This window comes from Candoia aspera, chromosome 9 (assembly GCF_035149785.1).
Source record: "Candoia aspera isolate rCanAsp1 chromosome 9, rCanAsp1.hap2, whole genome shotgun sequence".
Lineage (NCBI taxonomy): Eukaryota > Metazoa > Chordata > Lepidosauria > Squamata > Boidae > Candoia > Candoia aspera.
Genome location: NC_086161.1, coordinates 21,737,696 through 21,763,553, shown reverse-complemented (window position 1 = coordinate 21,763,553; position 25,858 = coordinate 21,737,696). Strand labels below are relative to the sequence as shown.

At 46.4% G+C, this 25,858-nt stretch overlaps 1 protein-coding gene across 1 annotated transcript; it reads left to right on the top strand.

Moving 5' to 3' along the window:
- Nucleotides 1–829: 829 nt before the first annotated feature.
- Nucleotides 830–24,916, top strand: ACTR1B (actin related protein 1B). The gene is made up of 11 exons (XM_063311102.1): nt 830–985; nt 7,233–7,297; nt 7,787–7,862; nt 9,881–10,006; nt 10,737–10,861; nt 13,951–14,167; nt 14,867–14,959; nt 15,245–15,419; nt 17,470–17,531; nt 21,218–21,258; nt 22,672–24,916. The coding sequence occupies exons 1-11, from the start codon at nt 938–940 to the stop codon at nt 22,772–22,774; spliced, it is 1,131 nt and encodes a 376-aa protein (XP_063167172.1). The 5' UTR covers nt 830–937; the 3' UTR covers nt 22,775–24,916.
- Nucleotides 24,917–25,858: the final 942 nt, after the last annotated feature.

The window sequence follows — 25,858 nt, the reverse complement described above, 5'->3', positions numbered from 1 at the left end:
TGGGGAGGGCCGTGTTCTGTTTCTGCGAAATGGGAAAAAAAACCCCTCTTCTTCCTAATACGTAGAACACCAAATATGCTTTATCTCGGTTTACAATTCTGCTTGGTGTGGCTTAATTGACCACTGCGGTTTTGGGGAAGGATAAAAGTAATGATAACGAATAATAGCAGAAACGGCGTTTCAGAGACGAGGTCCCTGGACTATGATGGCTTCCGGGTATGCTGGACGACATGTCCCATGATCCCCTGCCAACGTTGGCATCAAGGATGAAGGCTCCCCCGCGCTTCCTGTGGAAACCGAGGTTTGCAAGCCCAACGCGATCCTCGAGGGATGCCAAGCCTCTTCGGCCCAGCCTGCCTCCACGCGGGGACCCCCAACGCACGTGCTGGCTGGGAGTGATGGGAACTGAAGTTGGGGGAAGGAACCTTGGGCCCTTGGCAGGGCTCCTTTCAGTTGCAGCCTCAACGCTTTATTACGTATCCCTCTCAAGGGCAATCTCCCCTCTGTTTTCTTCAGCCTGAACCCCTTGCCGGGCGAGCAAGCCCCACTCCTCCGCCCGGGCAGCCCGAAACCAAAAGGCGGCTCCTGTCCCTTTAAGAACAGACCATGACATCATTTCCCCGCCCCCTCCCCTCTGTGTTCGCTCCACCGAACTTGACACGGAAGGCCCGCCTTCTGCAGCCCAGAGAGCCAATAGCTGACGAGCTGTCAAGAGGGAAGCGGGAGCTTCCGCCGCCCGTTCGAGGAAGCCACCCAGCTGTCTCCGCCGCCGACTGGGCGAGATGCTGTCAATCTAGCTCGTCCCCGCCTTTCTCCGTGGCGGAGCGGCTAGGGTGCGCGGGGTTGGGTGGTGGTTCCCGGGCCCCGGCGGCAGCGCTCCAGCGGGTCAGGCGGGCGCTCCAGAGTCCTCGCTCGGCCAGGCCCAGCGGCCCCGGCCATGGAGTCCTACGATATCATCGCCAACCAGCCCGTGGTCATTGACAACGTAAGCGCGCAGCCCGCCTGAGCACCCTAGAAAGGAGGAGCCGCGCCCGGCGGGGCTGCAGCAGCGATGGATGAGGAGCCGGGCTGGGTGGGGACTTGGCTCGGGGCCGGCCCGAGCCCTGCCCTGCCCTGCCCTGCCCTGCCACGGGGAGTTTGAGTTGGGCTTCGCATAGCATGACCCGCAATGCGGTGGCCACGTTAAGCCATCATGCAGAACCCTACCTTGGTTTGTTTGTTTTGGGTCCAGAGTGTCGTGTGAATCCCGGTAATGGTTGCGTGTTCAGAATCCCAGGGTAAAGCAGGCTCTTGCTTCAGTGGCTGTACGAGGCCAGCCACTATGGATGCTGTGATTACTCAGCGGAGTCGGGCGGCATATACATTTAATAAATAATAATAATAATATTATAATTAATAATAATAATTATTATTATTCAGGGCCATAATTGCGGGTTGATTTCCATCAGGGGGAGAATAGAGGGTGTTCTTTGACCGAGAGGGGGCGGGGGGTGTTTCTAGTTGTAATAGGAAAGTGACATTATTATTGGTGCTTACCGATATTGAGGAAAGTGAGTCATCATCATCATCATCCCACCACCCCACTGGCATGTCTGCTCAAAACAATGGGATAGATTGTTGCTCAGCAGTATTTATTTATTTATTGTCACATTTATAGACCAGCCCAATCCCGAAGGAGTCTAGTACCAGCATCTGCTTTGCATAGAGAGGATCTAGTCCAGTCTTTGGTGGCAGCCAAGGAGAGGTTGCTTCCTCATGATGCTGAAACCCTGGAAGAAGACCGGGCTTGAGGGCTTTTTCTTTTGTCTTGATGGCCTCTCCCAGTTTTCCTTGGCTGCCTGTCATATGCTGCTGGGCACGTTCTGATTTTGCTGAGCCACAGATAATCCAGCAAACTGGTGCTGGAGGTAGCATCCATGAGTTGAGTTCAGTTCCTATTGATCGCATTGTCCCATCCATGCACATTTTTTGACAGCAAGTTTCCCAAGCCCAGTAGCTCTTTCACAGTCATTTTCTAAGCTCTTTGGGGCTGCATCTGATAGGACAGTTTCCTGTGCCTAGCTTTTCTGTGTTAAGAATTTATTCTTAATGCGGTGCCTGCTTAAATGTTGCCAGTGGTGTTCATTCCTCTATTTTCTTGTGGATGCTTTTTGCTCCTTTCCAGGTGAGCCTCAATAAGTGATTTACATAAGACGGTTAAAACATCCAAAATGTTAGTTTAGGATAGTGCCATAACTTGGTGATACTATCGTGGCTTTGCATGAGGAAGACTCCAGCTTCAATCCCTACTATTCATTAATGAAGAATAGGTGGGAGGTAAAAGGAAGGACCCATCTTTGTGTAACAACCTATGGCCAGCATAATAATATGCAATGTTTGTAGAGCACTGTGAAGTATGGAAAACACATAATTGGATTCTCTAGTTGTTATATGTAAGGTAAGTTAATATTCCCTCCTGTACTGCGGATGAGGACACTTACGCTCATAAAGTGTGGATTGTCTAAGAGTAACTAGTGTTTGAAAGGTGTGTTTCTGTGTTTTCCTGATCTGTGGCTCAGTTGCTTAACCAATATATTATGCTGACCAATGGCATAAAAAAGTGATAAGTTAATACCATTGTTTAATACAATGTAACTTCAAAGTAGTCTTCCTGAACTTGAGGCTTCCAGATCTGTCAGTGCCTCAGAATTCCTAGCCAATGTGGCCACTGGGTAAGGAGGACTTTTTACAAGGATCTGTACCTTCAGTGGAATTAACACAAATATGTATGATAGACTGAGAATCTGAAAGATGACTTTGGCAGTTGGATTACTCTATGAAATACAGCTGTGTCCAAATCTGAAAGGGAAAAGATGCTCACGTTGTACCTGTAGGCACCTCCTTAATTTAGATGCAGGTTTTTATAGGATCTCGGAATTGCGGACAGTTGTGACGTACCTATCTGCCTGTGCTCTGCATCACCTTTTCCATTTTGTCAACTAATATTAAAATCTACATTATATTAAGAAAGATTGTGTAATTAATGTTTAACAGTACAGTATTGACCATGTTGGTAGTACTATTAATATCAAAGAGTCTTTGCTTTAAGAATTAACAATAATATTAAATACTGCATACTCGTATGCCTGAGAGATGTACTTTTTTAAGAGTTCAGATTAACTCTTGCTTTAGAAGACAGGAGGTGAAAGAGCATTTAGGGCTTATTCTTCCCTACTATAGTTGTAAAAACATAACATAAATGGCAACTCAAAATCTGCTGCTTCCTCACAAATTAGTTATGTCTTCTACTGCCTCCTGCAGTTGTGTATGGTTTCTGACTTTCAGCATAATTCCTACAAGAGACCTGTAAGATAGGCCTGTTAGAGATGTGCAGTGCTTTACACTGAGTTTCAGAAAGGTGCTTTGGAGCACTTGTCTGCATCTCTTTAAAGCTACTGCTGTACAATCATGGGAAAAGATGTGGCTGTTTTAAAGAGTTGCAGACAGATGCTATGTTCACACCCCTCATGTGCTCCAAAGCATCTTCCTGGGATTGAATCTGAAGCCGTGAACTCTATATTCTTAATTTTGTCTCAGCCTTAGGAAGAAGGCAGTCGCAAACCACTTCTGAAAATGTTGCAGGCTTATTTCTATAGTCTTGACCAGGAGTCAAGGCACTATATATACGAGAGGCTGAGGATTAATAAGAATATTCCTTGGCTGCAACAGCCCTTTGTTCTAGGAAAACTGGTGTAAGATTCTGCTTTGTGAGTTCATAATGACAGTGAAATCTAGACCAGAGATTGCCTGAATTCATAGTTCAGTCTCTGGCTGCAGTTGTATGTGTGCGCATGGGTATAAGAGCATCACCTGTTGAATTTAGCGCAGCTTTGTTCTAAGTACATATGAATGTGATGTTATTATGCTGCAGAGGAAAGGACAATAACATGTCAATTAATTGAGTAATCAGATCAATTGGATTTTTTAAAATTTTATTTTATTGCTAGCACTGGACTTTTAAAGTGAAGTAGGCTACAAATCAGATAGGAAATCCCAGCTAAGTTGCCGTAAGGGAACGACGCAAAATTCTCTTTGTCGCTAGTATCCCTCTGAGGTTTCCAGGGCTTTTTGTCTGTAGACTAGTATTAAACATTATTTGTAGTTGTTAGTTGTTCTCTCTAGGGTCTTTCCTGTGGATGCGAAGCAACTTTTCTCAAACCCAGAAGTGGGATATGTAAAATCCAGGGGGCCAACCGTTTGGATCTTTCTGTCCTCTATCCAGAATTTCCCAGTCACCGTTCCAGAAGTACATTAGTTGGAGCAAAAGCTGATTTGTGGTGTTTTTGCCTTCTGTTTTTATCCTTTGTTTTTCATTTTACGCTTAGCAATCTATAGCCACTGAGTGTGCCTGCCCCCAAGTTCACTCCTAACTATTTGTTAGGTCTCCCTGAATTTTCAGGTTTCCTCACACCTTCTGATACTCCCCATTTTGTATGTGAACAGTGCTACACAAGATAAAACAGTATACAGTAGTATATAGCATAGTGTCGTTCCATCTTTTTAAGAACCCAGGGAAGTAGCTGTGGTTATGGCTTGGCCAAGCCTGTTCCCAATAACTTCCCTGTGGAGCCTGTGTAAAACTTGGGCTAGCCACAATCCAACACTGGTGGACATCTGCAGTTTCCATTTTGCTAGGCAATGAGGTTTGAGAATAACCTTCCCCAACCTGACGTTCTCCAGATGAGTTGGATTACAGTTCCCATCAGAACCAGCAGCAAGTTCTTCAAGGCAGTCTAAGTTCCAGGAGTGCATCTACACACCTTTGGACCCTTAGCTGAACCCTGAAAGGCTGGAGGGTCCGCTTCACCATGTTTCTTCCATCAAGCAACCTGTTCTACTCTTTTGGTTTTTTTACTTGCTTTTTGTTAATAATGGCTTAAAAACAACAGGCAGTTTTATGGCTCCTTAATTGTACAGTGAAAATCAGTCTGGCAAATGTCTGTGTGGCTGCGTTCAAACAACTCTGAATCTGGTTACAGAATTGGCCCATTTTCTGCATCTGCACCGTACATTGTACCATAAAAGAACCAAAAACGAGGATTAAAACAAACCAGGTTAGCATGCTGTACACACAGAGCCTTGGCAGAAAATGCGGTGTGAACCCTGTTTGTTTATTTATGTATATATTTATTCTATTTATAAACTACCTTAATCTGCCAAGCAACTCTAGGCAGCATACACTTACCAAAATAATAAAACAAGTGGAAAACGCTTATAAACAACAAAACTATTGAGGAAGGAAACATCAAAAATTGAGGAATAAAATCCCAGTATCAGTCCAGGGTCACAAAGAGTTATGTTGTATGTAGAGGATTTTATATAAGCCTCCAGTATTTCCTTTTTTTGGTGCCATCCAGGTACGTTGGGCTACAGTGCCTAACAACTGGGGATAATGACAACCATAATCCACACACTGGATAGTTCTTAAGAAGTTACTTCACTAGAGCACCCATTTATTTGTTAATTGAGTGCCTTCGTGGTATATCAACTAATCAGATCTACCCTGCGAATACAAAAAATGAAAATAGCAAACATAGCGATGTTATTACGGCATATGTTTATGTAAATACGTATAGGTCCTAGTGATGATGCATAAATATGATACAGAGGGCCATTGACCAACACCTTAATTATGTGTTTATTGGAGACTGTCACTTTTATAAAATCTGTTCTTTTTTTTTGTCTTTGCTGCTATAACGCTGTTTTCTTCCTGGAGGCTGTTTGTGCATTTTTGTTCTCGTCGTAAAATGTAGTAAGAATATAAGAAATGTACTGCATAAGGGGGAAGTAATTTTACAGATATTTTGGGGCTAACTAATTAGACTTGACCCATCTCTCTAATGGGATTTTGCATTGTGGGGTGGTTCTGACTGGTGTGGCTAGGAAAGAGACTTGCTTGTTCATGCTGCAAAGAAATAATTGGCAACTCTCAAAGCTGTTCCCAGAGGCTGTTGGCCAAGCAGTTGCCCCATCGAAGTGTGGGAGGGGGGCTGGCTGCTGCTAAATTGATCCTTTGATTCTCTGGATATCTTGGATTATTGAATGGTGGTTCCTCTCACAAGGTTGAGCTGCCCATTTCTGCCTGTAATAGCAGGCCATCCGTGTTGCTGGCCTAGCAAACTTGTCATAGGTTGATCTTATGACTGAAAATCTATGAAAAGCTCATAGATTTTATTGTCTTCTAGCACTATGAATTATCATTTCCTTCAGTGTGCTCTGGCTTCCCAGCTTGTTAGTTGCAGTCATGATTTTGATGTTGATCTTCCAGGGGAGTGAATCAGCAGTTAGCCAGTCTGATCTGTCACAGCCAGCAAAAGAGTCTCATGCTCACTTGATGGACATTTGAAGCTTGTTTCGTCTGTTCCTGGGGAGTCCTCCAGCCCAGTATTTTTCCTGATTGATTGCAGGCTTCTGTGAGCAGAAGTCTTCCTCTGCTCTTAATATCTCTTAATGTATTATTGTCAGAGACTGAACTTGGAATTAGCGTGTAGCACATAGTAGGTCTTCTGCCACACAGCTAACATGGCATTATAGTTGTAGGAAAGTTAGATCTGGAAGGAAGAAATAAATACACAAGGCTTAAACATCTCAACTGCTTTGACAGTGGAGAGCGTGTCTCCCCTTAATCTGCCAAGGCATACCTGATAAAAGTGGAAGACACTTATATACTACTGAAATTCTTGTGTCTGTTTGTAAACTTTAACTGGGTGCATCGTAGGGCAACAATTTTTGAACCAGGGTACCTCAAATGGGCTAACTTACTGAATGCATCCAAAATCCGAATGACTCCCATGGAATAGAAATTTGGCAAATTTTATAAAAAATTTATGACATATGAAATGTCATAAAACATTTCCTGTGGTCAAGTCCTGATATTTGACTGGGCTATATAGTCAAGGCAGATACATCTCTGAATATTTCCCTGAATTTTTAAGAACTTTTCCAGAACATTAGAAGCTCTGCCATTGTTGAAGGCATGTGGTAAGGAAGTATCTCTGAAACGATGACCCAACCACAGGTCATGGGTTGTCTTGTTTAATTTGAAAATTGACATCTGCAAAAAGGGAGGGAAAATCGTAATGCCAGCTTTATGGCAGTGGCTGATGTGTGGCAAACATTACTCTGCCACCAAGTGTCTTTTGAACCAAGATGTCTTCTGCCTTGCTCTTGATGATTTTTTTTCCTTCATGTAGGGTTCAGGAGTAGTTAAGGCTGGCTTTGCTGGAGATCAGATTCCGAAGTACTGCTTCCCAAACTAGTGAGTATTTTATTTACTTATTTATTCATTCGATTTCTATAGCCGCCCATCTCAGCAAGTGACTGAGTATTGCTGCAAAACTCCTTGTCTCATAAGTTGTTAGGTATGGAAAGTTGGGAACAAGATATATTGCGGGGGGGGGGGCGTTGGTGCTCAGTTGTAAAGGGTCCGCAATGTAATGGTATGTGGGAATGACCTTGGGAGACAGGGCAAAGAGATGCAACCAAGGGAATGGTCAGATAAAAGGCAGCTGAACCCACAGCAGTAATGTGGGCAGGGCAAGAGGCTCAGAAGAGACTCTCCCTAGTTTCTTGGGCTGTAAAGGGGACTGGGGAGAGATGTACTTTCAGACTTGCAAGATTCTGTTAATGTAGCTTTACAGTAAAGTAGAATTAGCTCATCTAGTTGTGTTTCCTGCCTGGTCTACCTTGTAAGGCTGACACACACTCATGTGCAGAGCCAATTGATAATCACTCTCTTTCTTGCTAGTGTGGGTCGCCCGAAGCACGTCCGGGTTATGGCTGGGGCACTAGAAGGAGATCTCTTCATTGGACCGAAAGCAGAGGTAAATCCCATCCACAGCATCTCTGTGATGACTGACTCCTCCTCCTTGGTATATTCTTTTGTATGTGACAGAGGTCTCTTGAGTTCCTGCCTCATTCAGTTGATTTGTATCCTCTGTCTGTCTGTCTGTCTATCTATCTATCATGTTTATATGGCTGTCCATCTCACAGAAAGTGACTGGGTGGCATACAATAAAACTATAAAATAACAATATTAAAACAACTACCATTAAAAACTTTGATGTTATTATTAAAAGAAGCTAGGCGAGAGCACTGGATATTACAAACAGTGGAGCCACCTCAGTAGCTCACCGTTCCTTTAAGACCCCCAGGCCTGTTGACATAGCCACGTTTTGAGGGATTTCTGGAAGGAAGGCAGAGAAGGGGCCAATCTCACCTTGGGGTGCGGGGATGATGTTCCATAATGGTGCCATGGCAGGAAAGGCCCCGCTCCTGGGTCCTGCCAGGTGTAGCTCCTTAGTAGACGGGACTTGCAACAGACCTCTTCTGCTGGATCTGATGGACGGGCAGAAGGGATTGGGAAGAAGCCGTCCCTCAGATAACCCAGCCCCATGCCGTGAGTGGCTTTAGAGGTCAAAACCAGCACCTTGAATTGAATCACCACCAACTGGTATCGACCCCGAAGAAAGGAGGAGAACCAACACAACACAGTGCTGCCCACCCCAATCCACGGAGCCAGTCCAAAAGGACACTGTGGTCGATGGTATCGAAGGCCGCTGTGACGTCAAGCGCAGCAAGGATGGATGCACAACTGCCATCCTGCTCCTGCCAGAGATCATCTAAAAGCATGACCAGTGCTGTTTACATGCCGTACCTAGGCCTGAATCCTGACTGAAAGGGGTCCAGATAATCCGCTTAATCCAGGATCCTCTGAATCCTGACTGAAAGGGGTCCAGATAATCCACCTCTACAACCTTCACTAAAAAGGAGAGGTTAGAACTGGACAAAAGTTGCCCAGTATAGAGGGGTCCAGCAAGGGTTTCTTGAGGAGGGGGTGCACCAAGCCTTCCTTAAGAGGCGAAGGAACAATCCCCTTACCCAAGGAAGAATTCACCACTGCTAGAACCCATTCACATGATACCCCCTGGGCTGCTTTAGTTAGCCAGGAGGGACATGGATCTAAAGAGCAGGTGGCCTAGCTCACAGCCATGATGACCCTGTCTACTTTCTCAGGCCCGACAGGTTCAAATTGTTCCCAGATAACAGGGCAAGACTCTGCCCCAGGCATCTCCCCCAGACCTGCAGCAAGGACAACGTCCAACTGTTAATGGATTTGAGCAACTATGTCCAACAGATGCTGAGCAAATTCTTCCACACGCCCCTGCAGGGGGGTCTCCGAGCCCTCTCTCTACCCAAGAGGGCGCTTGTTTCTTAACAGGGCCACGGGACAGCTATCTCTGGATGTGGATGCAATAAGGGCAGAGAAGTATTGGGACTTTAATTGGAAATTTACCCAGAATGGGAGTGGGCAACCTGCGATATGCCATAAAATAGATTTAACGTGTTTAAAAAGAAAAAAAATCCAAACTCTCCATCATCCTCAAGCATAAGAAATAAAGAAAAATCTGGCTCTGCCCATTTTGCGTCATTAGTCCACCCACTGTAGTTCTCACCTTCCCTCTTGATAGTAAGTCCCAAAAGTTGCCCCCCTTTGTTCAGAGTCTGGGACAGGCAAGCTGCAGGCCAATTGACTTGACTTTTCTATTAATTAAAGGTGTTGCTTATACCACAGAAAAAAAAACAGATTTATTGGTATCTGGAAAATGATTTATCCAAAGCTAATAGGCAAATAGGAGGATCTGTGTTTTAAATTCTGTTTTAGAGAGGATTGATCTGCTTTGCAATAGGCTACCTTTGAGCTTCCCTCTTCTGTCACATCCAGCTAGACAGAAGTTATATATTTTGGACACTGTTGTCTATTCCTCCTGCCCAACAGGATTCATGTTCAGGCTGCTGGGTGCCATTCCCTGCAGCAGTTTTCCTCCTCTCTCTCCTACAGGAACACCGAGGGTTGTTATCCATCCGGTACCCCATGGAACATGGCATTGTCCGGGACTGGAATGACATGGAGAGAATCTGGCAGTACGTTTATTCCAAAGACCAGCTGCAGACATTTTCAGAAGAGGTAATGAGGTGTTGCTGGTCATCTTCCAGACATTCAGATTGCAGAGACCGGCTGTATGTGTGTATGTGTGACTGCTGGGTCACGTGGGTGAGATCAGGTATAGGTTTATAACCTTCAGCCTTTATTTTTATTTTCTAGTATTTTTAGAATTGATGCTGTAGGCCCTTTTTTGCATAAAAGAAATGATGCATTTGTTGACCTGATGCCCCAAGGTAATTTTGCTGCACTTCAGTATGACTTGTTGTCCAATGCATCCAGAGGGCACTAGGTTGGAGAAGGTGCAGGAGAGACATATAGCAGGGATGAGAGGGTTGGAGCGTTAGAGGTCTTCTGCTGGGGCCCTAACCACTTGGGCGGAAAGCCACGTTTGGGGTGAAGGGATGAGCTCCAGAGCCTCGTAGTTCCTGCTTCCTGCTATAATGTAAGCCTGCTTTGTCACTGGGTGGTTCCGATACTGGAAGAGCCCTGTGCTCCAACCTTGCTTCTGATTGTGTTCCTGAAGAACACAGTATTGTGAAAAACATTGTTTAATGTTTTATGTAATAAATGTTTTATGTAATACATCACATTATGTCCTTAGAAAAGTGAACAAAATTAGCTTTGCTGCCAATTCTAGTGGCCGCCTACTGGGTTGGGGGCTTTTTTCAGTGCCTGGTGAAAAGGTGGTTGTAGACTTTCAGACATTTGGTCAGTTTTCTGACTTGATGTAGACCCTCTCTTCTCCTTCCAGCATCCTGTTCTCCTGACAGAAGCCCCCCTAAATCCTAGCAAAAACCGGGAGAAGGCTGCAGAAGTTTTCTTTGAGACCTTCAATGTTCCTGCTCTCTTCATCTCCATGCAAGCGGTCCTCAGTCTGTAAGTTTCGAGCTGCTTGAAGTGGAGGTGGGCTGGATGAGAAGGGACCTCCCACCTCTGGGCTTCAGGGTAGTTGGCTTTGTATGTTCTCTTGAAGAGAATTTCAGAGACAGAAGCTTCTGGAAGGGCCCATGTCTTGGTAGGAAATGTTTTCTTTAATTAATTAAATTTAATTAATTAAATTTAGGCACCACCCAACAACTCTGGGCAGCACACAATATTACCAACAATAAAAATACAGGATGAATAATAAAAAATACAGGTAGTCCTCGCTTGCCAACCACAATTGGAACCGGCAACTCCATCACTAAGTGCTGTGATTGCTAAGTGAAAAATCACATGACCATGCCGGACTTACAATGTTACTTCTACGTCAGTTGTTAAGTGAATCACCACAGTCATTAAGTGAGACATCACGTGACTGCAACTTGCAGTTTCACTTCCATGTTCTCCATTAATTCTGCTTATTGGAAGCTGGTTATGAAGCTTGCAGATGGTGATCATGTGACCGCAGGACGCTGCAATGGCTGTAAGTGTGAGGATTGGTCACAAAGCTGTTTTTTCCCAACCATTACAACTTCGAACGATTGTTAAAAAAGGCAGTTGGTAAGCGAGGATTAGCTTGGGTAGTCTTCAGGTTACAACCGCTTGTTCAGCGACTGAAGTTACAGTGGCGCTGAATGTGGCAGACTTACAACTGGTCCTCAAACTTGCGACTGTCACAGCATCCCTGTGGTCATGAGATCACGATTCGGGCACCTGGCAACTAGCTCGCAATTACGATGGTTGCAGTGTCCTGCGGTCATGCCGTGCTTTACATGGGGTCTTCAAGGGCAGCCCCATATAGAGCACATTTCTGTCGTCAAGCCATGAGATGACTAGGGCATCAGTGACTCTGAAGAGCTTCCCAGTCCAGAAAAGTGTACAACTGGCGCATCACATGAAGCTTGGGCAGGAGAAGAGAATCCAAGAAGACCCCCACATTGTGCTTCGCCTTGAATGGGGAATGTGCAAAGCCATCCATGGTTAAAGATGGAATATCCCTGGAGCCAGATGGCCCTAATATCCACAGTCGCTTGGTAGGATTGAGTTGGAGATGGTTCCTCCCCATCGGAGCCCACATAGCCTCTAGGCACTGGGACAAGACTTTTGACTGTCTCACTTGGCCAGCCCGGGATCACACTGGTAACTGATGATGACGACGACTGATGATACCGCAGTGCAGACCAGCGGATGACCTCACCCAGAGGCTTCATGTAAATGTTGAATAGGAGGGGGAGGGAGCATGGCGCTCTGCAGCATCCTACGAAGGGTAGGCCTATATACTGTCTAGCGTATGATGAGTACATGACAAGAGGGAGGCAAATACATACACACAGCCCACACGATTATATACAAAACTTCTGCAGCAGTGGCCTCATAACTGGATGTCCAGGGCAGCTACCCAGGCGATCGCTTCTGGTGTTGCTTCGTGCAGATCTTCTACGGAGCCCGGGAACGCACATCGTGGGCACTCCTGCACAATGTGTGTAATAGTTTGCATATCAGCACTACAGTCGCAGCAGGGAGAATCTTTCCAACCCCACTGACACAGAGCAGAGGCACTCCTTCCAGTATCACATCTGATTCTATTCAATTTCGTCCAGACAGAGCAAGGCAGGTTGAAGCCAGGAGGTTTGGAAGAGGGATCGCCAATGACCAAGCCGTGATGTGACAACTTGGACCATTCCTCTCTCCAGGCATTCTTAGGGTTGAACTGGATAGATGTTAGATGTAGGGCTGTTTTCCAAGCTGGCTGACGAGACTTCAATCTTGTAGTGGTCTGTGCAATATCTTGATGAATAGGAAGAGCCTTGTTCAACATCCTTGACCATAACTGGGTGAGGGCTTGTTGTCTTCTGATGTGAGGATAGGATAGACCTAGGGAATGTCCTCTCCCACCCAACCAACACCAACTGGAACTGGCCCCGTAGGAAGAGAGAGAACCACTGTGAAATGGTGCTCACAGTTTCAAATCTTTCAGCTCTTCAGGGTAGATTAGAGTAGCTGCCCGTTGTCTCCCTCCACACCTGCCCTTCAAGGCTATTCCACCCAAGATAATCCACTTCCTCGAGGTTCCCTGCAACTGCAGTCTGACACCTCAACAGCCTTCCCTAAAAGGAGAAGGTTGGAGACAGGATGACAGCTGTCCAAGATGGTTGGGACCAAGGATGGCCTCTTGAGAAGGGGCATACCATCACCTCTTTCAAGGATGGATGCACCACCCCCTCCCTCACAGAGGCCGACCCCACAGCATGGACCCAACTGCAAGTCACCTTCCTTCACAACCTAGGAGGGACCTGGGTCCAACAAACACTGGGAACTTGCAACACAGAGAACCCTGTCCACCTCCTCAGGAGTCACCAGTTCCACCTCATGCCAGATCACACACAGGACCAAGCCCCAGGCTCCTTGGCAAGACTTGTCCAGTTGGAGTCCAACTTAGAGTGGATCTGAATTACTTTATCTGCCAGATAGCCAGAATATTCCTCACAGTGGCCCTGCAGATGGTCCCTTGGCCTGCACCTTTCCGGTAGGGACTGGGTGACCCTGCTGAGGCTGCTGAACAGCTACCAGCGGACACAACAAGGGTGGAGAAATATTTACATTTCACACACATTTCCCTGATGTGGGCTCTTACTGGTGTTTGTTGAGACTCGCTCCAAGTCCTCTTCCAATGGTGCTCCAGGTGTCCCTTTTGGCATTTCATCTCCTGGAGCTCCTCAGTAAACCAAGTTGCAGCCTGAGGCTGGTGCATAGGGAGGTGCGATAGGGGCAGTACAGTCCAAGGCTCCAGCCCCAATGGGTAATTTGAGCCTGGTCATTTGTACCTTGAGTGAGAACTCTGGCTGAGAGATAGGAGAAATAATAGAAGTAGAAGTCCCATTGGTTTAGATACACTACTGAAAATGCCTTGTTCTAGGAATTGTCTCATGATGTGAAGGACTAACAGATGCCGAATTAAAAACGAAGCCAGGCCAATACTTTCCCACTTGGTTCCTTAGCCTAATAACGGACTGACCTCCTCCTCTCCCTCTGCCCTTTTCCAGTTATGCCACAGGCCGCACCACAGGAGTCGTGCTAGATGCTGGTGATGGTGTGACGCACGCGGTTCCCATCTATGAGGGCTTTGCCATGCCTCACTCAATTATGCGGGTTGACATTGCCGGGCGGGATGTCTCCCGTTACCTCCGCCTGCTGCTACGGAAAGAGGGCTATGACTTCCACACCTCGGCCGAGTTTGAGGTGGTCAAGACAATAAAGGAGGTAAGGTCAAGGGAGGGTGGATATGCATGGGTCACAGGGGCCCTTCGCCCTCATAGGAATTGGGACAGGGGTTCCCTGCTATTGCATGCTGATAAATGCAAGGGTCCGACATCTCACGGAAGATGGGAACGGTTGGAAAGCTTCACCTGGAGACGGTGTTAAGCGGGCGGCTGTGGTGTTCTGTTTGTCTTGGGAGCTGATGGTGAGCCGGCAGCTTCTTTGAAATGTCTATCACGCCCTGAAGAAGGCAGAAGCTGTTTCTGAGTTTCAAAGCTGTTGTCCTTCAGCAAGAGGAGGGCCTGCAGCGGAGGTTTCAAAGAACCTCCTTGTCTGTGAGGTGGCTGCTTTGCTGCACTGTGCCGAGACAAAAATAGCCCTCCTGATTTGAATCGGGCTTCTGAAGTAGCCCGCATGTGGTGTCCATGAAATAAGATAAAACACGCACAGAGCACAAAGGAGCTCGTTAGAGCTAGACGGTTTGAAAATTAATGTGCAGAGGAGGAACCCCAGCAGGCTTTTGGTATGAGATGGTCCAGGCCTTGCCTGGTGCGTGGTAGAGTAGTGGAGGAGAGGCTGAACTGTGACCTCCCCTCCCACCAGCTTTCAGAAGGCCTGGATAGGAGGACCTGCTAGGAGTTCTCCGGCCGGTGGCTTCCGGTGACTGTTCCGATGCTTCTCATGCTTCCTTCCTCCCTGCAGAGAGCTTGCTACCTGTCCATCAACCCCCAGAAGGACGAGGCCCTCGAGACAGAGAAGGTGCAGTACACGCTGCCTGACGGAAGCACCTTAGATGTAAGTCCCTGAACTAAGAAATGTGTCTTGCCCTTGGGATGTGGTGGTAAGGGCCCCGAAGCTTCTCATTTCCATTTGCAAGAGAAGCACTGTACCGGTTTTCAGAAAAGCTTTTTGAGTTTCTGGCCGCGTGCCAGAGTCTGGTTGATTCAGCATCTCTCAGCCATGTTTGGTGAGCTGCGTGAGGAAGAGAAAGGCGGGGGGGGGGGACCCTCTACTGGCTTACGAATGTTGTAGCCAGGTGGTCCTGCTGGGGCAGAGCTGACCCTGTGGCTTTTCTGGCAGGTTGGTCCCGCCCGATTCCGAGCTCCCGAGCTGCTTTTCCAACCAGACCTCATAGGAGACGAAAGTGAAGGGATCCATGAAGTGCTGGTGTTCGCCATCCAGAAATCTGACATGGACCTGAGGCGGACACTGTTTGGGAACATTGTCCTGTCTGGAGGATCTACGCTCTTTAAAGGTACTCGGCTGACGTAGAGGAGGCGCGTTTGGCTTATATTGATAAAGGAGCGTAGTTCTGCGTTCCAAAAAAAAATTGGTTGGAAGGGGATGTGCCGTTGTTACCGCTCTCCCAGACAAGGCCTATGTCCAGGAGAGCAGGAATATTGAAGAAGGATTTAAAGACTGGGGGAGTAGTGCATCTGGGAATAGGAGGCCAGGAAGCTCATGTCCTGAAGGAATGGAAATGGACATGGAAGGGAGGTGGAGATCCATTCCGTTAGAATGAGGAAAGGGGGGTTTGTGACACGGGGTGGTCTTCCTACTTCCTACGTTACTCCTTTATGTATAGCAGTGCTGCCCAACCTCAGCGACTTTAAGATGGGTGGACGTCAACCCCCAGAATTCTGGGAATTGGAAGTCCACCCGTCTTAAAGTTGCTGAGGTTGAGAAACACTGATACAGAGAGTGAAAACAGAGGAGTGATCTCAGGCACTGGGGGATTTTTGCATTCTAGGCAGATGCGTCTTTTGGCATTACTTAGCTTTCCCACACATTTCTAAAAGAAAATGGAGAGACATGGCTGCTAAAAATAACTTCCTGTTTATTACTAGATCGCATTGAAATCTGCGTTTCTCAAAACATCCCTTATCAACAGATGCCAATTTTATTGTATTTATAAGGTGGCGATTGCTTTTCTATAAAGCGGATTCCAAGTGATTTTAAGTGTGTGTATAAATGAGAGAGAGAGTGTATTTGTGTGTGTGTGAATACATGCCTATCCAAATGTATGTACAAGTAAGTTTCCTTTAAAAAATGGAGCTACTATAGTAGTCCTCGAGTTACGACCATTCAGCAACCGTTTGAAGTTACAACAGTGCTGAATGAATGTGATGGAATGTGAGGGGAACCTTGGGGAACAGAGGGATGCTGCCGGGGGAATGATCAGATAAAAGGAAAGGGGGTCCGGGAGAGGGTGACAGTCTAAAGAAGAAAGTTAGGAAAGACCCTCTTTGACCACTCAAGCGATAAATAGGGAGGGCGGGAGCTTTCTACTTCCAGACTTGCAAGATTCTGTTAATGTAGCCTTACACTAAAGTAGAATTAGCTCATCTGGCCGTGTTTCCTGTCTGGTCTATCTGGGAAGGCTGACACCCTGGGAGGCCCAGCACAGGCAGCGCACGAGTTGAAGGAAGGGGATGCTGCGGTGTACAGTTCTCCCCTCTCTCCTTTACAGCCCAAGAAACTAGGGAGGGTCCCTTCTGAGCCTGTTGGCCTGCCACTATCCAGCTGCAGGCTATGCCCCCCTTATCTGACCATTCCCTGGGCAGCAGCTCTTCCCCCCTCTCCCAAGGTCTTTCCCACATAACATTACACAGGGCCTCCCCCAACCCCCTGCAACACCCCTGTGCTCCTTACCTGGGACTCCCTCCACTTCCCGCTTAATGACTGCACGGTCCTGGGGTTACAGCGGGGACTGCCAGGATTGTCATTGCTAAGTGGTGCGGTCAGGTGATGTCACACTTTACGACCATGTCGCTTGGCAACAATAATCCTGGTTCCAACTGCAGTCCTAACCTGAGGACTACCTGTAGTAAAACAGGCTAAACCTAAGTATATTGTCAGAAATCAAGCTGTAAAACAGAAGAGTAAAAACTGGTATTTATTAATTGCTTGTTTATTTTTATTTTTATTTTTTAAAAAAATCATTTGATGTGTAAGTATTAAAGATGGCTGCCTGACCATTAAAGAGCTGGGAAGGGCATTCTGTAAATGGGATGCCACAACTAAAATGCCCCCCTCCAAAATTGCCACTTGATTTTTTTCAGAAAGGTGTGTGTGTGTGTGTGTGTGTGTGTGTGTGTGTGTGTGAACAGCTGGGTGCCATCCTGCTGATCTGGACTTCAGCTCCTCTGAGTTCGAGCCAGCAGGGTCAGAAGTCATTGCTTTAAACCTCTGGATGCCCTGAGTGGTGCCTGGGACTAGTGCTGCAGCTGTTTCACCTCCTCCTCTCTGGGGAAGTTTCCAATCTGGTGCATTCGAAGGTGATAACTTGCCTCTCAACTCTTAAGGTTTTGGGGACCGACTGCTCAGCGAAGTGAAGAAACTTGCTCCAAAGGATGTCAAGATCAAGGTAAATGTAGGGGGAAATGCTGGATTCCAGCTCTAATTCCATTCACATGGGTAAAGTCTCACCTTTTAAAAAAACATAAAGCCTCCCTGATACAGGATGAATTTAGAAGTCCCTGTGACTATGAAATACTTTTTTTGAATGTGAGTTTCCCCAGGAACTATTCCTCATGAGTAGAGGCATGTCTCTCTTTCCCTCTCTGGATTCAGTGATTATTTATCTAGAAAATATGCCCAAATGTGCTTTCTGCTTTTTCAACAGCAGCAGTGTGGTCATTAACCAGCACAAGGAAATTGGTATTCATTTATCCAAAACATCCAAAACCCGTATTGACAACATCGGGGCAATCAGGAAAAGTACATAATTTTGGCTAAAAGACAATATTAGATTGAAATATACTAAGGGGCTTGCTCAGGCTACACATATACAACAACAGCAACAGAAAAAGATTAAAATTAGGAATCTAGATAATATGAATTTTAAAATAGCAATATAAAATGCAAATATAATACATATACATATATATTCACGCACATACATTTATCTACTTATCTATATATACATACATGCATATTTGTAAATAAAATAATTCAAAAGGGATTTAAAAATTATAAATTTCTCTTACAGACACCTGTCAAACCTGGGAAGGATAGAGTATAATAGCTGACATGGCAAGTACACACCAAAGCATTAAAAGGAAGTTAAAAAGTAGCCAATGGTTAATGCTGAGCCTGAGCTGTTCTACTTTTTCACTTTACAGGTAGTCCTGGCTTGATGACCACAATTGAAACTGGCGTTTTGGTTGCTAAGTGAAGTGGTCATTAAGCAAATGACCCGATTTTTCAACCTTTTTTGCAGTGGACATTAAGCAAATCACTGCGATCGTTAAGCAGACCATGTGGTCATTAAGCGAATCACATGGTTCCCATTGATTTTGCTTGCTGGAAGCCGGCTGGGAAGGTCGAAAATGGCGATCATGTGACCACAGGACACTGTGATGGTCATAAATGCAAACTGGTTGCCAAGTGCAAATATCATGATCACATGACCGCAGGGATTCTGCAGTGGTTGTAAGTGTGAGCACCAGTTGTAAGTCGTTTATTCAGCACCATTGTAAGTCTGAACCAGCACTAAGCGAATGGTCATTAAGTGAGGACTACCTGTACTGACTGGCAAAGACAGCCCCTTGACTTAGTTTGCAAATGGAGCCATCTTGAGAAAACACTTACTCTAGATTTCCTTTAGTGCCTTTGGAGATCCCTGGGGTCATCCCAAGGGAAGAACCATGCCAATATTTTGTTTTCTCGCCTATGGGGATATTCTGGTATTGCAGACAAAGAGGGGAGTTGCCGGGGGGTGCGGGACACAATTCATCTGCAACCATTGGAAGAGAAAGTAATGAGGTTCTTTGTTCCATTCCCATGCACTGTGACACCCACCTCCCAAAAAAAAGTCTGTTACAGATGTTACTTGGTTTCTAAGTTGGTTTTCATTTACTGTTCAATTTAATACTGAAGACTTGAAACTTTCTCCTCAAAAATGTGAAATGCAGGTTCTTGGGATAACTCCCCCCCCCCAAATTATTTGTATTTAACATTCTTAATGTGCACAATTAACAAAACAACTTTTAAACTTAAAGAAAACAAAATTAATAGAAACCAAAACAGAGAAAAAAAAGTTAGAAACAGAACAACCCCAAACTCAAAATACAAACTAAGAAAGAAAAGAAAAAGAGAAAAAAAATCTACTTTATATTTTATATTTCTCAATAGCTGCTGGTTTACTAATATATACACTGCTGTAATATAATCAGTATAAAATATCACATCTCTGCCACAGTAACACCTATTGCTGCCTCCTTTGATTAATAGGAAGTATTGCCTTTTCCAAAACAGATGGATCACATATTTTCAACAGTCATTTCTGAACATCTGGACTAATACCACTTTTCCAATTTCTCAATACGATTATTTTAGCCAGGCACCCCCCACCCCCCAATTTCAACATAACTGTAATTCCTGATAAATAGTCAGATTCCAAAGCTTTGGTATATAGATCAACATCACATTTAAAGCTTTAACATTTAAAGATTTTCCCACAAATCTACTTAGGTATATTAAGACACCATCCCAAAAAGATATCAGATGATCACTTGACTATATGATATGGGTCAGTGAACCTGCACATTTTTTACACCTCCAACATAGAAAATCTGATGTCCATCCTTTCAGATACATTGTTTGGGGAGTGCAGTACACACCCTACAATTTTGATGAAATAACTTTAATCTGGATCTGCTGATACCATTTGAGTATTTTTAAGGACATTAATCCATTGATGGGGCTTTATTGGAGATTCCAGTTCTTTAGTCCATGCTTGAAATATCCCAGAGAGGTCTGCTTATTTTTAAATTCTTGAGCTTTTGATGGACAAATATTATAGGTTTTAATTCTGTCATGCATTCCATCATGTCAGAAAGCATCTCAGGTGCTTTTGAGGCAGCCAAAGCATCTGGCCCATATTGATCGCTGGAACATCCTTAAGTTGAAGATACCACCACTGTTGTGAATTAGAAAGACCAGATTCAATTTGAAGTTGGGGAAAAATCCGTACCTGGTTTTAAAATTAACCTTATATGAAATGATGACGACAATTTACCATCCTCAAAATATTCATTATACACCTCCAAAAGTATAGGAGGCAACTGGCCTGCCAATGCCTTATACCATTCCACTGAAAAGCCATCTGGGCCAAGAGCTTTACCATATTGCAGCCATTGCCTCGACTTACGACCGTTCATTTAGCAATGGTCCGAAGTTATGACGGCCTTGGAACGGGTGCTGTAAAGCGCTTCCGAATATCACAAAATGTCGCCCCCACCTCGCGGTCACATGATTGCATTCCAGGCGCTTGGCAACCAGCTCACATTTTATTTATTTATTTATTTATTTAAATTTATGTCGCCGCCCATCTCCCCCCAACAGGGGACTCTGGGTGGCTTACAATAAAATAATGATAAAAACCTATCCAACTGAGTTATAGTTAAAAATATAAATAGGAAAATAAATATAAAATCCAAGCAGAGATGGAACCACAATCAATAAGGGGTGCTATGGTGCCAGCCACCCCCAGGTGGAACTACCACTCTCCCCATCCCAAGCAATTTAGGACCAGTTGCAGTGTTCTGCAGTCACATGATCGCATTTTGCAACTTTTTTGCTGTTTTCTGGCCAAAAACGCCCATCAGGGAAGTGATTCACTTAATGGCCCATGATTCACTTAACGACCGCCGTAAAAATGGTCGTAAAATCAAGTCAGTCCCATGGTGATTTGACTTACGACCGCAACGACTTATGGTGGAAATTCTGATCCCAATTGTGATCGTAAGTCGAGGACTACCTGTAGAATCAAACAGTACCTGAAGCGACCGAGGAGCTTTCAGCATGCCAATAATGTCCATTCCCTTTTGCCTGGAGGGTGCAGATCCCAAGACGCAGCCTTAGATCTCTGAGCTTTCAAGGGATGTGCTTTCTATGGTTGCATTCATAAGGGGGCATTGCTCCAATGGGGAGAGAGTTGTGGCTGACTTGTTTGGAAGGGCTGTTCTGCATGGCCAAAGGCTGTCCCTGGGCTTGGTCAGAGCGTGCTTCTTTTCCATCACCCCTCTGACTTGCCTTACTTCTTTGCAGATTTCTGCTCCTCAGGAGAGATTATACTCAACGTGGATTGGGTAAGTACATTCCCATCCTCAGCTGAGAGGGTTTCCACCAGGCACCCCAGTGAAGCCATTGGGCCAAGTTTTCATAGTGACTCAGCTTACCTAAACAAGAAGGTGGTTTATTTGGGTTTGGCTTAGTGTGCTTTGCAAATTCAGCTCTTATGGTTAATTATTTTGCAAATCATGTTCAGGTGCAGTTTGTGAATCCAGTCAGTGTCTTCTGCTAGGTCAGTGTTTCTCAACCTTGATGTGTGGACTGCAACTCCCAGAATTCCCCAGCCAGCTATGCTGGCTGTGCTATGCCATGCTGGCTGGGGAATTCTGGGAGTTGAAGTCCACACATCTTAAAGTTGCCAAGGTTGAGAGACACTGTGCTAGATAAGCCACAACTGGTTGGGTTCACACAACACCCTAAACCAGAGATTCTCAAATTGGGGAAGAGGAATAAACTTGAACGGGGTTGTAAAAGCTGAGCCCTCTCAGAACGCAATACAGGTTTTCCTCAAATAAGCCAAGACCTTTTCTTTTGGTATCATCTCCAAATCTAGATTGCTATCAGAATCTGCTCCCATTGGGCCAAGAGGGACCAACAGCAGAGTTTTTTCGAATGAAAAGGTTTATTTTATGAATTTGCAAAACTCTATTATTCTTTAACATTTCATTGTTAAAAATAAATGATACATTTATATCTCAAGCACCTCTTACCCCAGTAAATCATTAGTTTAATGCAGTGTTTCCCAACCTTAGCAATTTTAAGATGTGTGGACTTCAACTCCCAGAATTCCCCAGCCAGCCATAAAGTTGGTAAGGTTGAGAAACACTTGTTTAATGCATGGGTAAGAGAGTCACACATTCATCATTTTAAGGCTGATGGCAGTTCAGAGTTTGAGAACCACTGGGTAAACCATAAATTCCAGCCAAGAAGCACATGACTGGATTCATATGTCATGCTGAACTGGAAACAAGCAAAGCACATTTGGGCTCGGTGTGCTGTGTGAACTCAGCCACCCTTTTGCAATGTTTTCCATTGGGCCTAAAAGATGGGATGCTATGGTTCATAAGCCTTATGGTTTTGTGCAGAGGGGGGCACATTTTGCTTTTGTACCTTCGCTTGCGGGTGGCGGTATCTTGGTGTCACGGGAGGGGGCAAGGGTTAAGTTTCTGCTTTTTGAAAACTTCGCCGTTCGCTTCCCTTGCTCCTGAGGGAAGTGAGGGTTTTAGGGCTCTCAACTCCCCTAAATGATAGATAGGACATTTCAATCCTAACTACTATGAGGGTGGCTCTGGGGCCTCCAATGGGGGCCAGCTGGCTCCCTGTGGCTTTCCCACCCCCGGGTGCAGCACAGTGGCAGGTCTGTGCCCAGCCAGCGTATTTTGCCAAGGATCTGTGCCAGCTTCTAGACCTGCTTCTGTCTTCTTCCCCAGGGGCTCTATCCTGGCCTCCCTGGACACATTCAAGAAGATGTGGGTCTCCAAGAAGGAATATGAAGAGGACGGCTCCCGGGCCATCCATCGAAAGACATTCTAGGGCTGGGTGGGGGTGGCGGCGGCAGCAGGAAGCAGCAGCGGGGGTCTGTGGGCGACTTGTCCAGGTCGTGTCTCTTCTCTCGTGATCCTTTCTTGTCCGGGGCTGCTCCTTCCTCCCCTCCCTTCCGGGCCCCCCACTTCCCTCTCTTAGCACCCCCAATGCATGTTGCTAGCCTGCACCTCCCTGGGAGGAGGTGAGGCTCTCTTTCAAGGCCTTGTCTGGGGGGGAGGGTCCTCCCTTTGCCGGGGAGGGACTCGAAGCTCTATCCCACCCACCCCCGATCCCCTCCAGAGCAACCCTTGTGCTTTGCTCCCACACTTGCCACGGGCTGCAAGCGAGGAGGAAGGCTGCCCTCCACGGCAGGAAGCTACCCTGTCCTTGGTCTTTCCGGGATAGGCGTCTGCACACTCCCTGCCTCTCTGGAGGAACCGGGAATGCTCACGTCTCCCGCAAAAAAACGGCAGGAAGGAAGCGGTTGGGAAAGATGGCGCCTTAGAGCAACCGCGCTGCTTGCCACCTCTCGTCAGATCGGCCAAGGCCCCCCGGTTTCTGGGGGGAAAGGGATACCAAACGTTCTCCAGCCTGCCCATAAAAGTGCACCAGCCCCTGGGTCCTTCCCTGCCCTGCGTACCAGGGGGTCTCTGAGACCAGAGTGATGGTGGCCTCAACATAAGCCCAGCCTGTATTCCATCGTAAGTCCAAGCCCCATCCTGGTATTGGTTAAGAAATAGGAGACTGATGAGAGGCAGGTCACAAGGGGCATTCGAATGTCCCTAGGGTGTGGGTCACCTCTTTCCTTTGGTTTGTCTGTTCTCAGGAGCAGCGTTTCTCAGCCTTGGCCCCTTGAAGATGGGTGGACTTCAACTCCCAGAATTCCCCAGCCAGCAATGCTGGCTGGGGAATTCTGGGAGTTGAAGTCCACCCATCTTCAAGGGGCCAAGGTTGAGAAACGCTGCTCAGGAGATTGGGATCAGCTCCAGGGATAGCCTAAGCCAGCTGGAAGGCAGAAGCACGAGGGGAGGGAGGCAGCTTCCTAGCCTCAGCCCCATCGGTTCTTCTATACCTGTCCTCAAAGCGGGTTCAAGCGGTGGGAAGGAATATTGAGATCTGGATCTCAGCCTGGTTAGCCTAAATGGGAGGTGGGAAGGGGCTGCCTTGGAGGGACATATAGGCTGTGGGAGCTGAACCATCCCATCCTGGGGTCCTTTGTGGCCTCTCTTCCTGAGCTGGAGCCAGGGTGGGGGGAGTTCAAGTGACCCATGCTGGGAGACGACATGGAGCAGGACCTGTAACATTTAAGGCTGACAGGCCTGCTGTGAGCCCACTCTCCATGATGTTGCTGCCCTTTCCATGTCTGGTTTGGCTCTTGGTACCTTGATATGCTCCCCCGCCAACCCTGTGGCTCACCCATTGCGAAGGGCCAGGTCTCTCTGGGGGGGCTCTTCATCTGTGTATGAAAGCTGCCAGCTGCTGTATCCATCCCTGCCTCCTGGCCCAGCCTTTCCCAACCCGGGCGTCCTCTGAATGGGTGGATGTCAATTCCGAGAATCCCGCAGGCTCCATGGCCGCTGCTGAAAAGTTGAGGGGTTGGCCCCCAGACTGGATGGTGTCCCGCTTGGGAAACGCTGTCCCCATCAGCTCTGGTCCCTCGCTTACTGCCTTTGTGGGGGATTGGGTAGCGTGGGCTCAAAGTCCAGAATTCAGGTGGTTCTCCTAAAATATATACCAGTGGAACGCCTGTCTGGCTTTGCTAGCGAGGGGGGGCAAGGGGGGAGTTTTCCAATAACTGCCCAGACTGCACAGCAGTGAAGAGGGCAGACATCCTCCTGACTCTGGCTGTGTTGCAGGTAACGGCCTTAGCCTCGGGCTGGAGAAAGCGTTACGCCTTTTTATGCGAACGGATTTATTTAAAAGAAAAACTCTTCTCTGTTCCCTTGAAGTGTGTGCGTGCGTTGGCTTCTCCATGTTTCCCATCTACAGTAACCAAACCAAATGGAGGCAAAAGTGCCCTCTTCTTCCCACTCTGCCCCCCCTCCCACGAGACCACCTTTCTGGGCTGCAATGTACAATAATTTAACACAGTTGCCTGTATTTTTATTTTGTAAATTCATTATACTAATAATTATAAATTAACCGCCAGTGGCTTGGCGTGCGTCTGAGGCTGCTCTGTTAGCGGGGGAAGAAGGTGTTGTCCTGACTGTAACAATAGATAGGCGCTGCCTTTTTCAGATACTGGGTTTAGATCCTTCTGCAGCCAGTGCTCTCGGAGTATGTTGCAACTCCTAAATGTTTCAGGAATTTGAGTGGCACTTCTTCTGGGGTGCGTTGCATTGCAAAGGCTGGGCTAAGGAAACCCTTGGGATGCTCTTTTCAAAATATAGTCTGTTCCACATTGCTTATTCCTACCAAACTATGATTTCGCCATGTGAAGCGTTGATGCAAGGATGCAAATTGTGAAACGAGATAGAGGGTGGTAGCTGTTGGACCAAGTGATTCTCCAAGGATTTGGTGATGCTGTTCCTGGTAATTCCAGATTGCAGTGAACACAAGAGATTGAAACAGAAGTCTTTCTCCTCTGTCACCCTTGTTCCTGCAGTGGCTGTCCAGAGGCTGCAGCGGGGTTCACAGGCTGCTGCTCACTAGGTCATTCTCACTGAGCTGTCTGCTGTCATTTCTTCCTTGGCTGACCATGGTCAGCTTGGCTGTAGGTACTTCAAAACTTATGTGTGAAATGAGACCATGGCTTGCCCTGTATGCCCCCAAATTATAGGAAGACAGACTCCAACGTCACCTGTCAGGGATGGTTGAATTTGGATTCGTGCACTGACCAGGAAGTTGGACCTGATGGCTTCAAGAGCCCCTGCCAGCTTCAAAGTGGTGTTCCAATGTACTTCTGATTGCACTTTCCTTCTTGGTCACTCTGCCTTACTAGCAGATACCATACCCTTTCGGTTCCCAATGAAAAAGGAAGCTAAAATAGGCCATCTTTAAGTACTTAAAGGGTTTCGTGCTAGTCTGGCTTCAGGTGAGCCTGGAATTCATGTGTGGCAGTGAAATGGTTCAGTAGGGATGTGAAAACAGGAA